The sequence below is a fragment of the Musca domestica genome, unplaced genomic scaffold, assembly GCF_030504385.1.
Source record: "Musca domestica strain aabys unplaced genomic scaffold, Musca_domestica.polishedcontigs.V.1.1 1, whole genome shotgun sequence".
Taxonomy (NCBI): Eukaryota; Metazoa; Arthropoda; class Insecta; order Diptera; family Muscidae; genus Musca; species Musca domestica.
In genome coordinates, this window is record NW_026712114.1 from 6,466,422 (window position 1) to 6,481,386 (window position 14,965).

Below are 14,965 nucleotides of genomic sequence, written 5' to 3' on the forward strand. Positions count from 1 at the left end.
ACGAACCCTATTGAAATTGGAGATAATCGGTAAAAATTTAGATATAGCTCCCATATATATCTTCGTCCGATTTGCCTTTTATTGCGCACCAAACGTGTAATATCAGTCCGAATAGTATGGAATTTTGCATATACACCCGAACTAGACCTGAAAATAAGTATGCCAAATTTGATCGAAATCGGTTCAGATATAGCTATAGCTCCCATATATATTGTTCATCCGATTTGTTATTTTTGTCCTCCGCAGCCGTAATCTGTAACAACAATATTTGGGGAAATATATCAAATACAGCTCAGAAATACATTTGCTAAATTTTATCGAGATCGGTTCAGATTTGGATATAGGTCCCATATATATCTTCGTCCTATTTACCTTTTATTGTGCACCACACTTCCAATATTTGTCCAAATGGGATGGAATTTGGCACATACCACCGAATTGATTCTAGAATCTATTATGCCAAATTTGGATTTGAAAATCGGTTCAGATATAGCTATAGCTCCCATATATATTGTTCATCCGATTTTTTGTATGTGTTCCCCACAGCCGTAATATGCACTCCGTAACAACGATATTCAGGGAAATATATCAAATACAGCTCAGAAATATCTTTGCCAAATTTTATCGAGATCGGTTCAGAATTGGATATAGCTCCCATATAAATATATTTTTTCCGATTTCAAATTAATTGTGCATTAAATGGGCAATACAAGTCCGAATTTAAAAGATACAAATGCTTCGGCATATTTAGTCCTTTGAACTTTAAATTATAATTATAATCATAGCGTGTATGATTGAATTCTCCCATAAAAACTTTTAATTGTTATGCGGAGCTCTACTAAATTAGCAAAGTGGTGTAGGGTGTCATAAAGTCGGCCCCGCCCGACTTTAGGACTTTCTTTACTGGTTAACTATACTTTCATAATATATAGAGTTTTCTGCAATTATTGAAAAAATTTAGTCTTTTGTCGCACAGTTTTATCATTCGGAACTCCCAACACTTCGTAACTTTATTAAAAACAAATACTTAAATATTTTTTAATTTTTTTTTATTTATTTCAAAATAATTATATAAAATTTTTGTAATGTAAGAATAAAACAAAACAAGATCTTATCAAACTAAATCTTTATAAATACATATGATGTATAACAAAACCCTAATGTCCAGGTTCATAATCTATATATAAATGAATGTACAATAAGCAAGTAAAATTTCGATATGCATGCGAACCATTATCGGAAAAAAAAAGAAAACTTAAAAATAAATATATAAATACTAACAAATAACATATATGTTTCCCCCTTTCTTATTGAACAGTAACTCCCCTCATTCGGCCTTTTTATTGACAATAATAGCGGCATCGATTTCATCTTTACTCTGATCCTTGTCACCCCAACCCCAAATGGGATGGCTACCATCACCGGTACGTTGAACACGTTTCTTGATAATCTCATCGGAGACGGTTTTCAAATCGTAGGCCCATCCGATTTTGGCAAAGAAATCCAAAAAGGCGGTGGTATAATTGAAGGCATAGTCACCCAATTCGGATGTCTTGTAATCCCAGGGGAAGACATGATGATAGTTGTGCCATCCCTCGCCCAATGTCAAGAAGGCAATGAAACTGTTCTCAGCTGGATTGTAGGATCTGAAATTGGTATGTGTGACATGAGGATACATGTATTTATGTTTATTTAATTTGTTGTTGTTACTTACTTGTCATAGGGTCTGCTGCCATATTTGTGACCAGCGCTGTTGATCAACCAGGCCGAGTTGAGCAGGAAGCACCAACGCAACATAACACAAATGTGCCAGGAGTTGGACAAGGTTTCATTGAAGAGATACATGGGAGCAATGGCTGGCAGGATGAAACAGGCAATGGGCATCAGGAAGTAATAGTATCTGTAAAAAAATGGCAGTTCTTAAAATAATTTTCTAACAATTTTCACAAATTTCAGATGCGGAATAAAATTCGAATTTTTACCAGCAGAAGTTTAAAAAGGTTTGCATACAAAATCTCTACCCGGGATATCCCTGATAACTGGCCAATCGCAAAAAATCTAATTATCTAAAACATACTCTTAATTTATTGTGGCTTGTCAATTATCAGCTTCAATCAGGGTAGAGGTTTTCGATGTTAACGTAATTTTACAAAATGTTCGACCTCACTCGATTTTATACTCACTTGTGTTGGAACATAACAATGGGATCAGCCTCCAAATCGGACATATCAATAGTCTTGCCCTTGGCCTTAACTTCAGGATGTTTTTTGCACATCAACCAACCGATGTGCGAGAAGAACATGCCGCGTGTAGCGTTGTGTGGATCAGCATCTGTTTCGGAGAATTTATGATGCACTCGGTGATCACGAGCCCAAACATACACCGAATTTTGGAATGCAATTGTATTGAAAATAATCAACATTATACGCATGGGCAAGTTAGCCTTGTAGGCACGATGGGCCCACAAACGATGAGCGGCAGCGGTGATGCCAAAACCAGTAATGTAGGTGAGTAGTGTACCTGAAGGAAGGAAAAGAAAATGATTAATTGTTTTGCTGGAAAATAGAAAGATTTTCTTCTGTTACAAAATTTCCTATATCGACCGATATTCGAAAGACATTCGAAAAATTATATTGAAAATTCTTTAGATCTGTACCCTGTTTTATACCCTCCGCCATACTCTGGAGGGTATATTAAGTTTGTAAAATAAGCATTTTGAGATCACCCTAGCTTCCGAACGAAATGAAGTAGTTAGACCAAATTGCACTCAAATCAAAATTGATCCGTATAATTTTATACCCTCCAACATTCAATGGAGGGTATATTAACTTTGTCATTCCGTTTGTAACTCCTCGAAATAATCATAATAGAACCTACAGAGTATATGTATTCAGGATCATTGTAAAATTCTAAGACGATCTAGCGATGTCCGTCTGTTACAATCACGCTATCTTTCGAACGAATGGAGATAGAAGGCTAAAATTTTGCATACATGCATAGTTTACTAGTAGGCGAGTTAAGTTCGTAAATGGGCCATGTCGGTCCACGTTTTCGTATAGACCTCATATAAAGGTACTTTCCTATTTTCGGTATTTTGGTGATTTAAGTGACATTATTTACCGGAATTTAATTCAAATTTCATATTTAATGTTCGTAACGGGTACTACAGCCTAGGACAGAAAATTGTCTGTGCAGGTCCACATCTTCGTATAGCCTCATATTACGATACCATCCGATAGTCCATATTTTGATGATTTCAGCAACAGTATTCACCGGAATCGTTTTAAATGTCGTATTTGAAGTTCGTAACGGGTACTACAGTCTATGACAAAAAATTTCGTAAGCAGGTCCCCGTCTTCGTATAGTCCCCATATAACGGGTTTCATTTAAATGCTAGTTTTCGGATTTTTTTTTGAAAATTTTCAAGTTCTTTATTGTTTGTATTTAAAATGGGGCTATATAGGTCCATGTTTTGGTAAAGCTCTGTAATGTCGCCTTTTGAGTTAAAAAAAAAAATATTACATGCTGAATACTTCGGTACTTCAGTGTATAGGCTATCAAAGTTACATTTTTTTATTACAGCAGTTGTAAGTCAGTCATAACATTGCAATGTTAACAGTATCAATATGTACATCAATTATAACATTTCAATGTCACATTCTTATTACATAGACCTGTTACTGATCATGCTTTTATGAGACTTTACAGACAAACAAACAAACAAACATTAGCCTCTCAATTGCAGATCAAGTCTTTGTTGCTGTTCAACGTTTGCCCATTGCCTTTGCGTTTCTTTTGCTTTATTTTTGATCTTACATAAATTCTTTTTCAAACATCAGTTGTTGGCCGTGCTTTTATCAATTAGGCGAAACTGGATTTTTGTGCAGCATTACAATTGAAAACAATTCTTTTAGCAACTCAGTCTGGAAAACATGAATATTGGGATGGTTAAAAAAGAAAGGTCTGTGATATATACTCAAGTGAAATAAAATAGTTCATTTCCATACAGTCACATATGTGTTTTGTATACCGGTAATAAATTTCGTCCCTATGCTATAAAAATAGTACGCTCGATAAAAGAATTATTATAGTGTTAATCGATAGTGCTCTACATAGCGTCACCAGTTTTTTCTGGTATTCTGCATCTTTAACTTCCTTTTCATTTTTGGATTTCAAAGAGAAAACTACGTTCCTTTGGCAAGTTTCAAATTTAGTGACAAGGGTAAAACACCCTTGCAAAATATCCAGTTTTATCAAGCCGATCGAAAATTATATTTTGGCATTCGTAGCATAAATCGTTTTGATATCTGTTTAATATATACCCTCGGCTGTAATTTTTATTAAAAGGTAATTCCGTCATTAAAAAAATATGATTTTTTTTTCATTATGCTGATACATAAATTTTCTACTAGCGTTCACCAAACCTTATTTTTGGATCACGTGATTTTTTTATTAGAATCAAACGGCTATTTAATAAAGAAAGGAATTCCTAAAGTGACGAAAAAGGGAGTTCTGGTCTACCCAAGATGTGGCTACCCACAGGGCAGTGACGGCCTGGGAATCCCGTTTTTTCCAAAGAACACTAAAGCGCAAATCACCATGGAAATCGATATGTAACCCCAAATCGAAGAAACTGCTGCCTATATGTTCGAAATTCCCATTAAATGTATTTTCTCAAAGAGCATTTGCCCATAACAGATGAAACTAAAGCAAAAGTCAATAAACGAAGGCAGTTTTCCAAACGAAGAGCCTGACCACCATTCCTGCTATTTCATCACTCTCGAAGAACCGAGAAACTGTACGCTATGAAGGGCAAATTACTATTGAAGCTGAATTAAAACTTGATTTACCATGTGCATTGCAGCTACCTTATAAAATAAGCATAAACTAAAAAAAAAAAAACAAAACAAACAAAAGGAATTAACGTAACTATTAATGTGGCATAATAATTAAGAAATCTTTATCCAACATCAATAATCTAAAAAAATGTATTTCGCGTGCTTTCTTATTGCGACCGCCATTTTTGCGGTATAAAGATTAAATCAATGCAATAATTTTCATCCCACCCTAAAGTACGTCAAAAAAAAAAAAAAGAAATTCCAGCAACAACATCAACGACAACGTGGAGGCCTTCATGCTGATCATCGAATTTGTTGGTGAGTTTTATGCTATCCATTTAACATACGTGAGTACATGAAAAATAGAAATTATAAAAAAACTATTTATTTATTATCCAATCAATTGCATTGATTTGCTTGGCTTTGAATTTTGTAGTGAGTGAAAGCAGGCAAGGTAATCATCATTATTCACTAGTAATGAAGATCATCTTGCTCTCTTTAATTGTTGGGAATCTTATAATAAGATAAAACAGGAAAGATAATTATCATTATCAATATATGATTATGATCTTGCTCTGTCTGTTTTGTGCGTTCTCCAACATTATGCTTAACCATTCACGATAGGAATTAAATAATTCAGACTTTTTGTTTGTTTTGCTATAGCGAAGCAATACACATTATTACATATTTACACATTTGGTTCTTCTTTATGCACAATAGGTTGTGCGTTTGAATACAGACACTTTTGTTATGTTTTTTTAGTTAACCAATAGTAAAACTTTTATTAGGTTTATTATTCCTCGGATAGATTAATTCCATATATAAGCTATTGTCAATGAATTTTATATATATTTCTAATATTTTCTATAATGATCATTAAAATTAATGCCTTGAATAAATTTGTAAGTACAATTACTATGATGAACTAAATTATTTAAAGATGTTTTCATCTCAGATGATGGGGTCATAAAAAGAAAGGAGTTAGCTAAACTTGGGGGTTCTTTGTAAAGAATTTTGGTGCCATGAAGAACGACGGTAGGTGTGGGTTGCGAGGCACTTTCTTCCAACAACATCTGGAAGTGTTTTAATTTAGAACTATGTGAAAATATCCCCGAATTCATTATATTCTTAATCCGTTTTACTTTTTCAGCAGCCTGATCACAATCTAATTTTATAAAATTTTTATGTATTTCAACAAAAAAAAAGGGAGTCTGAAACAAAATTAATTCATGTAATGACAACAAGGTTTAGAGAGGATAGGACCTGAACCCCCCACCCGGCTAGTGCTAGCAAAAGAAGGCTCCCGCAGTCCTTCGCCACTCTAAATTCTATGGTGCACAAACAGAGACATTTTTCTCAAATATAGCATCGCGATTTGGTCGTGAACATTACAGAATTTGGCGCCCAACGTGGGGCCGAAAAGATGGCAGTATCTATTTTGGCTCTAATTTTAATAATGATTCTGATTCTGATTCTGTTCGGATGAGTTAACCGATTGTCGAAAATAATCCTTTTACGAAATAAATGAAAATGTCCATATGAATTTATGTGACTTCAGAAGCTTTGTAAAGTATTTAACTTTGCAATGTTAAACTTAGGAATCAGCATCTGTTTAAGTTGTCGGATATCGCAGAATTTGCCAAATTTAGAGCGTTTCTATGACCACTACTTTTCAGAACCACAAAAAGGATGAGTAAGCTGGTGTGTTTAGTATAGCAATTTTTATATTTTACAATCTTTTTCATAGACTTGTTTGTTAATCCAGATATTTTCATTGAATTGTTCATTTAAAACTCTTTTTATACCCATCTTGAGAATGAAAACATCTATGTATTATATGTATTATCTGATTTTTTTTTTTTTTTTTTGACGCAGTAATTAAGGTATATACAGAGCCTTAGTTTCAACACAAATATTCTGAATTTTATATTTTGCTTGCTACAGGCGATTATATAATCTTCATCATGTCCCTAGAACGAACCCCTCCGCCATCCATAGCGCCTTCGACTTCTTCTGCTGTAATAGGATGTGGCGAATCTTCGACATGTTCTATATGCAATTTTAGGATAGAAGAAGGCCAAGAATGCCTATTAATAAGCGATTGTTCCCACCAATTCCATCGTCCTTGTATCGAAGATCATTTGGCTACAGCATCGACTTGTCCCATATGTAATAGACCATGTCAACTAAGAGAGTTAAAAGCCTCCGATAATGCGCATAGAGTCGTAAACAATAGTAAGACTGGCCAAAGAGGCAAAGGAAGGGGGGCATTGTCTAAACGATACAATACTCGCAACACCAATCGCACTTTACTGCAAGATTTATCCGATGGCATGAATTCGAGCATTCAAGATCCTCAAACACCTATACACGTTAACGAGGCACAAAATAATCCAACGGGCAATTCACCGATGATGAATAACCAAGAGGTTAATATAGATTACAATCGGATCAATCGTATGATCGAGTTGAATATATCTAGACTCCTTCAAAACATGAATATTTCATCAAATCCAGATCAAAATAGTAATCCGACCTTATTGCCAAATCCGACTCAAAATGTCAATCAGCCAACTATTTCACACTTTGAAAACAATTTGCCCAGACAAAATATTCGACCACCAGGAAATCCTATTAGTTACAATTTATCACCCCACAGGTTATCTGTATCCCAGACCAGCCAAATAAACTCGGATAAAGCAACTTCTATAATTCAAAGCTGGGGTTTAAAATTTGATGGATCCTCTGGCGGAATAAATGTGGAGGAATTTTTATACCGGATCAGGTCGCTGACAGAAGACCATTTTAACGGCGATTTTTCAGTCATATTAAAGAATTTGAACACTTTATTAGTTGGGAAGGCAAAAGATTGGTACTGGCGGTATCATAAGCAAATTTCCAGTTTAAATTGGAATGATTTCTGCCAGGCAATCCAATCCCAGTACCGAGACTTCAAAACCACTTACGATATCAGGGAGGAAATCCGAAATCGGAAGCAACGTTCCAATGAAACTTTTGATGTGTTTTTTGAAGCAATTTCATCAATAATGGATAGGTTGCCCAATCCAATGCAAGACGAGGATTTAGTTGAAATATTACTAAGAAATCTGAGGCCCGAAATTCGCCAAGACTTATTATATCTAAAAATTCATTCAATACCTCATTTGCGTCAGCTGGTTCAGACAAGGGAACAATTTTTTAGCGATGAATATGTGAGGAAAAATTTGTCCTCTCGTCCGGTTGTTATTCCGAATGTGCCAAGAAAATATGTCGCTGATATCGAGGTGGAAGAGAGCGAAGAAGATAATGGAGATGTCTACAAAAATATAGATGCCCTTCACAAGTCTCCAAATCTGTCGAAGTGTTGGAATTGTGACGGACTTGGCCACCACTGGCAGGACTGTCTACAAGACAGAAATATATTCTGCTACGGATGTGGGGCCAAGAACGTCTACAAGCCAAACTGTACAGACTGCAAATTTAAGAAATCAAACTCTTCAAAAAACTCAAACAGACCGGGTCCACAAATGGATTAAACCCCAAGGTGGATCCCCAAAATTATACAGAATCTAAAAATTGTAATGAATTCTTACCCAAATGTGACATTAAGGACCAAATCACGATATTGAAAAGACCACAAGATCAAAATATTCCTCCCTATGCAAATAAAACGGACCTACTATATCCAAAGTGTCCCTTCCATGTTCGATATGCCCATTACATAAAACGACGTGACGAAATTTTCAATGTAGCAGCGATTTGCCAAAAGGTTCAAAAGCCTTCTAAACGGTCCACCCTACGTCTTAGAGCATATTATAAAATGCGTAAAATGGGTAAAAAGTGGTTAGTCTCTGGCATCGTATCCAATCCTAGAGATATGCGGTACTATGCCAAAGTGTCATTTTTAACTTTTGAAGAATATGGGCTTTTAGACACGGGTGCGAGCATCAGCTGCATTGGATCCGACTTAGCGGCCCATAATTTTTCCCAATATCCGTCATTTTCAAAATGCAAAGCATATATCAAGACCGCAGATGGTAAAACGCAACCAGTTTCAGGTTGGATCGATGTTGGTGTTACTTTCAAAGGAAGATGTAAACAAATCAAACTTTTAATAGTACCTTCAATTTCGCAAAGACTTATTCTTGGCGTCGATTTCTGGAAAGAATTTGATTTGTTACCCGATATTGTTGGTTCCGTTGATGGTCTTACGGTTAATTCAAAGACTTTTCCAGAATTAAGTCCATTGAAAATAATAGAAAACTTAAACTATGTACCGGACTCAGAAAATCAAGACTTATATCCACTATCTGTTGACGAAAAAAAACAATTACATGCTATTATTGAATTGTTTCCGAATTTCGAGACCAAGGGGTTGGGTAGAACCGCTTTAATACAACATACAATAGATGTTGGAGATTCTTCTCCAATCAAACAAAGGTTCTATCCTGTGTCCCCTGCAGTCGAGAAATTAATGTTTGGCGAAATTGATAGGATGCTTCAGTTGGGGGTCATAGAGCCTTCAACATCCGCTTGGAGCTCACCTATGAGACTGGTTGTTAAACCAGGCAAAGTTAGGCTTTGTTTAGACGCCAGAAGGTTAAACTCCGTCACGAAAAAGGATGCTTATCCTTTGCCAAATATTGAGGGTATTTTCGCAAGACTGCCGAAAGCTAATCTGATTTCAAAGTTAGATTTAAAAGATGCCTTCTGGCAGATTAGCTTAGACGAAAAATCGAAGCATCTGACGGCATTTACGATCCCCGGAAGGCCATTATATCAATTTGTTGTAATGCCTTTCGGGCTCTGTAATGCCCCACAGACGATGTCTAGGCTAATGGACGAGATTATCCCCCCAGATTTACGCTACTGTGTTTTTGGATATTTAGATGATCTCGTCATCGTATCCGAAGACTTTCCCTCTCACATTGACGTCCTGGTGAGAATAGCATCCCAATTTAGAAAAGCTAATCTCACACTTAATGTTTCAAAGAGTAAATTTTGCGTAACAAGGGTAAACTACCTGGGTTATGTAATCGGCAACGGTGGTATCGCTACAGACCCAGAAAAGGTTATCGCAATTACCAACTGGCCAGTTCCAAAAAATTTACGGCAAGTCCGTGGATTTTTAGGAATAACTGGTTGGTACAGACGTTTCGTCAAAGATTTTTCCACACAGACTTTCCCTATCACTGAAGTCCTTAAAAGCAAGAAGAAATTCCAATGGACACCGGAAGCACAGATAGCCTTCGAAACACTAAAAAAGATTCTAACATCAGCTCCAATATTGTCGAATCCGGATTTTAGTAAAAAATTTTACCTCCACTGCGACGCAAGTGACTTCGGCATCGGTGCTGTCCTTGTGCAGTTGGATGAGAATGATCAGGAGAAACCAATTGCTTTCATGAGCAAAAAACTTACAACGGCCCAGCGCAACTACAGCGTTACTGAACGTGAATGCCTGGCTGCCGTTGAAGCGATCAAGAAATTTAGGTGCTACCTTGAACTTCAAGAGTTTGAGGTAGTCACCGACCATTCCAGCTTGCTGTGGTTGATGCGTCAGTCTGATCTAAGTGGGCGACTAGCCCGCTGGGTTTTCAAACTTCAACCATATAAATTTAGCATCAGTCACAGAAAGGGAAAAGATCACGTGGTTCCTGATGCGTTATCCAGGATCCCGTGCGAAGAAGTTGGGAGCATTGACGTCATATCACCTGAAATAAATCTGAGTTCTCCATGTTTTCAAGATAAAGAATATTTAGATTTGAAAGATAAGGTTACTAGTAATCAATCTAAGTTTCCGGATTTAAGAGTAGTTGACGACTATGTATATTATAGGACGGAACACTATTCAGGTTCAGAGGAACAGCAGCAACAAGCGTGGAAATTGTGGATTCCAGATCGTCTCAGAAAGGACGTAGTCTCAAGGGCTCATGATTCCCCAGTTTCTGTCCATGGGGGAATGAGCAAAACCCTTAATTTGGTAAAACGATATTTTTATTGGCCAGGTATGGTTAAAGATGTAAGGGACTATGTGGGAAATTGTGAGATTTGCAAAACCACTAAATCCCCTAATATGATTATGAAACCCCCAATGGTACACCAAATAGTCTCCACACGTCCATTTCAACGTCTATATATAGACCTACTAGGACCATATCCAAGGAGTAAATCAGGGTATATAGGGTTATTGATAATTCTGGACCATCTCACCAAATTCCACTGGATATGTCCCTTGCGTAAATTTACATCCTCAGCTGTTCAAGAATTCCTGCAATCGGATATTTTCCACACCTATGGAGTCCCAGAGACCATAGTTAGTGACAATGGCAGTCAGTTCAAGGCAAATGAATTGAATGCCTTCTTCACTAGCTATGGTAGTAATCACATCTACACGGCTCTATATTCACCTCAGGCCAACGCCTCCGAAAGAGTAAACCGGTCACTCATTGCGGGTATAAGGACATTTCTCAAAAACGATCAAAAGGAATGGGATCGAAATTTAAGTTATATTAGTTGCGCTTTGCGTAACTCCATACATCAATCCATTCATTGTACCCCTTACCATGCCTTGTTCGGTTTTGACATGGCTACCCATGGCTCAACTTATTCCTTGCTTCGAAACCTCAGATTGTTAAATGAACCCACCACATCTTTATGTCGTGATGATCAATTGCAGTTGTTAAGGATTAATCTTCAAAAGAGGATTAAAGAGGCATTTAAAATTAACCAAGCACAATACAATTTACGCACCAGACAGCAAACGTTCAATGTAGGGCAACATGTCTACAGGAGGAATTTTAGTCAGAGTAGCCTTGAAAAGAATTATAATGCCAAATTGGCCCCACTTTTTGTTAAAGCAATAATCCGGGAGAAGCTTGGAAGCCACTATTATCTTTTGGAAGACATGAAGGGCAAAGTGGTCGGTACCTTCCATGCCAAAGACATCAAATGTTAAAGGCCTTTTCCTGTTTATTTTCTGCGAATGTCTTGTAAATAACCCGGTTTGTAATGTCGCCTTTTGAGTTAAAAAAAAAAATATTACATGCTGAATACTTCGGTACTTCAGTGTATAGGCTATCAAAGTTACATTTTTTTATTACAGCAGTTGTAAGTCAGTCATAACATTGCAATGTTAACAGTATCAATATGTACATCAATTATAACATTTCAATGTCACATTCTTATTACATAAACCTGTTACTGATCATGCTTTTATGAGACTTTACAGACAAACAAACAAACATTAGCCTCTCAATTGCAGATCAAGTCTTTGTTGCTGTTCAACGTTTGCCCATTGCCTTTGCGTTTCTTTTGCTTTATTTTTGATCTTACATAAATTCTTTTTCAAACATCAGTTGTTGGCCGTGCTTTTATCAATTAGGCGAAACTGGATTTTTGTGCAGCATTACAATTGAAAACAATTCTTTTAGCAACTCAGTCTGGAAAACATGAATATTGGGATGGTTAAAAAAGAAAGGTCTGTGATATATACTCAAGTGAAATAAAATAGTTCATTTCCATACAGTCACATATGTGTTTTGTATACCGGTAATAAATTTCGTCCCTATGCTATAAAAATAGTACGCTCGATAAAAGAATTATTATAGTGTTAATCGATAGTGCTCTACATAGCGTCACCAGTTTTTTCTGGTATTCTGCATCTTTAACTTCCTTTTCATTTTTGGATTTCAAAGAGAAAACTACGTTCCTTTGGCAAGTTTCAAATTTAGTGACAAGGGTAAAACACCCTTGCAAAATATCCAGTTTTATCAAGCCGATCGAAAATTATATTTTGGCATTCGTAGCATAAATCGTTTTGATATCTGTTTAATATATACCCTCGGCTGTAATTTTTATTAAAAGGTAATTCCGTCATTAAAAAAATATGATTTTTTTTTCATTATGCTGATACATAAATTTTCTACTAGCGTTCACCAAACCTTATTTTTGGATCACGTGATTTTTTTATTAGAATCAAACGGCTATTTAATAAAGAAAGGAATTCCTAAAGTGACGAAAAAGGGAGTTCTGGTCTACCCAAGATGTGGCTACCCACAGGGCAGTGACGGCCTGGGAATCCCGTTTTTTCCAAAGAACACTAAAGCGCAAATCACCATGGAAATCGATATGTAACCCCAAATCGAAGAAACTGCTGCCTATATGTTCGAAATTCCCATTAAATGTATTTTCTCAAAGAGCATTTGCCCATAACAGATGAAACTAAAGCAAAAGTCAATAAACGAAGGCAGTTTTCCAAACGAAGAGCCTGACCACCATTCCTGCTATTTCATCACTCTCGAAGAACCGAGAAACTGTACGCTATGAAGGGCAAATTACTATTGAAGCTGAATTAAAACTTGATTTACCATGTGCATTGCAGCTACCTTATAAAATAAGCATAAACTAAAAAAAAAAAAACAAAACAAACAAAAGGAATTAACGTAACTATTAATGTGGCATAATAATTAAGAAATCTTTATCCAACATCAATAATCTAAAAAAATGTATTTCGCGTGCTTTCTTATTGCGACCGCCATTTTTGCGGTATAAAGATTAAATCAATGCAATAATTTTCATCCCACCCTAAAGTACGTCAAAAAAAAAAAAAAGAAATTCCAGCAACAACATCAACGACAACGTGGAGGCCTTCATGCTGATCATCGAATTTGTTGGTGAGTTTTATGCTATCCATTTAACATACGTGAGTACATGAAAAATAGAAATTATAAAAAAACTATTTATTTATTATCCAATCAATTGCATTGATTTGCTTGGCTTTGAATTTTGTAGTGAGTGAAAGCAGGCAAGGTAATCATCATTATTCACTAGTAATGAAGATCATCTTGCTCTCTTTAATTGTTGGGAATCTTATAATAAGATAAAACAGGAAAGATAATTATCATTATCAATATATGATTATGATCTTGCTCTGTCTGTTTTGTGCGTTCTCCAACATTATGCTTAACCATTCACGATAGGAATTAAATAATTCAGACTTTTTGTTTGTTTTGCTATAGCGAAGCAATACACATTATTACATATTTACACATTTGGTTCTTCTTTATGCACAATAGGTTGTGCGTTTGAATACAGACACTTTTGTTATGTTTTTTTAGTTAACCAATAGTAAAACTTTTATTAGGTTTATTATTCCTCGGATAGATTAATTCCATATATAAGCTATTGTCAATGAATTTTATATATATTTCTAATATTTTCTATAATGATCATTAAAATTAATGCCTTGAATAAATTTGTAAGTACAATTACTATGATGAACTAAATTATTTAAAGATGTTTTCATCTCAGATGATGGGGTCATAAAAAGAAAGGAGTTAGCTAAACTTGGGGGTTCTTTGTAAAGAATTTTGGTGCCATGAAGAACGACGGTAGGTGTGGGTTGCGAGGCACTTTCTTCCAACAACATCTGGAAGTGTTTTAATTTAGAACTATGTGAAAATATCCCCGAATTCATTATATTCTTAATCCGTTTTACTTTTTCAGCAGCCTGATCACAATCTAATTTTATAAAATTTTTATGTATTTCAACAAAAAAAAAGGGAGTCTGAAACAAAATTAATTCATGTAATGACAACAAGGTTTAGAGAGGATAGGACCTGAACCCCCCACCCGGCTAGTGCTAGCAAAAGAAGGCTCCCGCAGTCCTTCGCCACTCTAAATTCTATGGTGCACAAACAGAGACATTTTTCTCAAATATAGCATCGCGATTTGGTCGTGAACATTACAGCTCCCAGATAACTGTAACGGTGTATTTAAGGTATTTTCGGTGCTTTAATAAAAGTTTTAAACCGAACTTGCTGATAATGCCCCCATAAAACCTTACCGGGAAATTTAAGATATTTCAGATACAATTTTAACAAGATTTGCTGTAAACCAGAAGCTTGTATTCCCAGAACGTCCACATCTTCGCAATAGGTTCTACCTCCACTAATAAAATAAAAAATCCCATACAAATCTACGTCTTGCAATGTGTACTACCTCCAAAAAAAGTTCTATAAAAGTCCACGCTTTTACAATGGGTACGACCTGCACTAACAAAAAAAAGTCCTATACAAATCCACGTCTTGCAATGGGTACTATCTCAAGTCCACGCTTTCACAATG

The 14,965-nt window shown here is 35.8% G+C and overlaps 1 protein-coding gene across 2 annotated transcripts in view; it reads right to left on the bottom strand.

Moving 5' to 3' along the window:
• Positions 1 to 1,032: 1,032 nt before the first annotated feature.
• Positions 1,033 to 14,965, bottom strand: part of LOC101898788 (acyl-CoA Delta-9 desaturase) — a 31,369-nt gene continuing 17,436 nt past the window's right edge. For both annotated transcript variants that reach the window (XM_011295002.3, XM_020037419.2), the window contains exons 3-5: positions 2,184 to 2,520; positions 1,715 to 1,900; positions 1,033 to 1,646 (exon numbers count right to left, since the gene is read on the bottom strand). In XM_011295002.3, the coding sequence (XP_011293304.1) occupies positions 1,328 to 1,646; positions 1,715 to 1,900; positions 2,184 to 2,520 (842 nt within the window). In that variant the 3' untranslated portion in view covers positions 1,033 to 1,327. The remainder of the gene's footprint in view (positions 1,647 to 1,714; positions 1,901 to 2,183; positions 2,521 to 14,965) is intronic.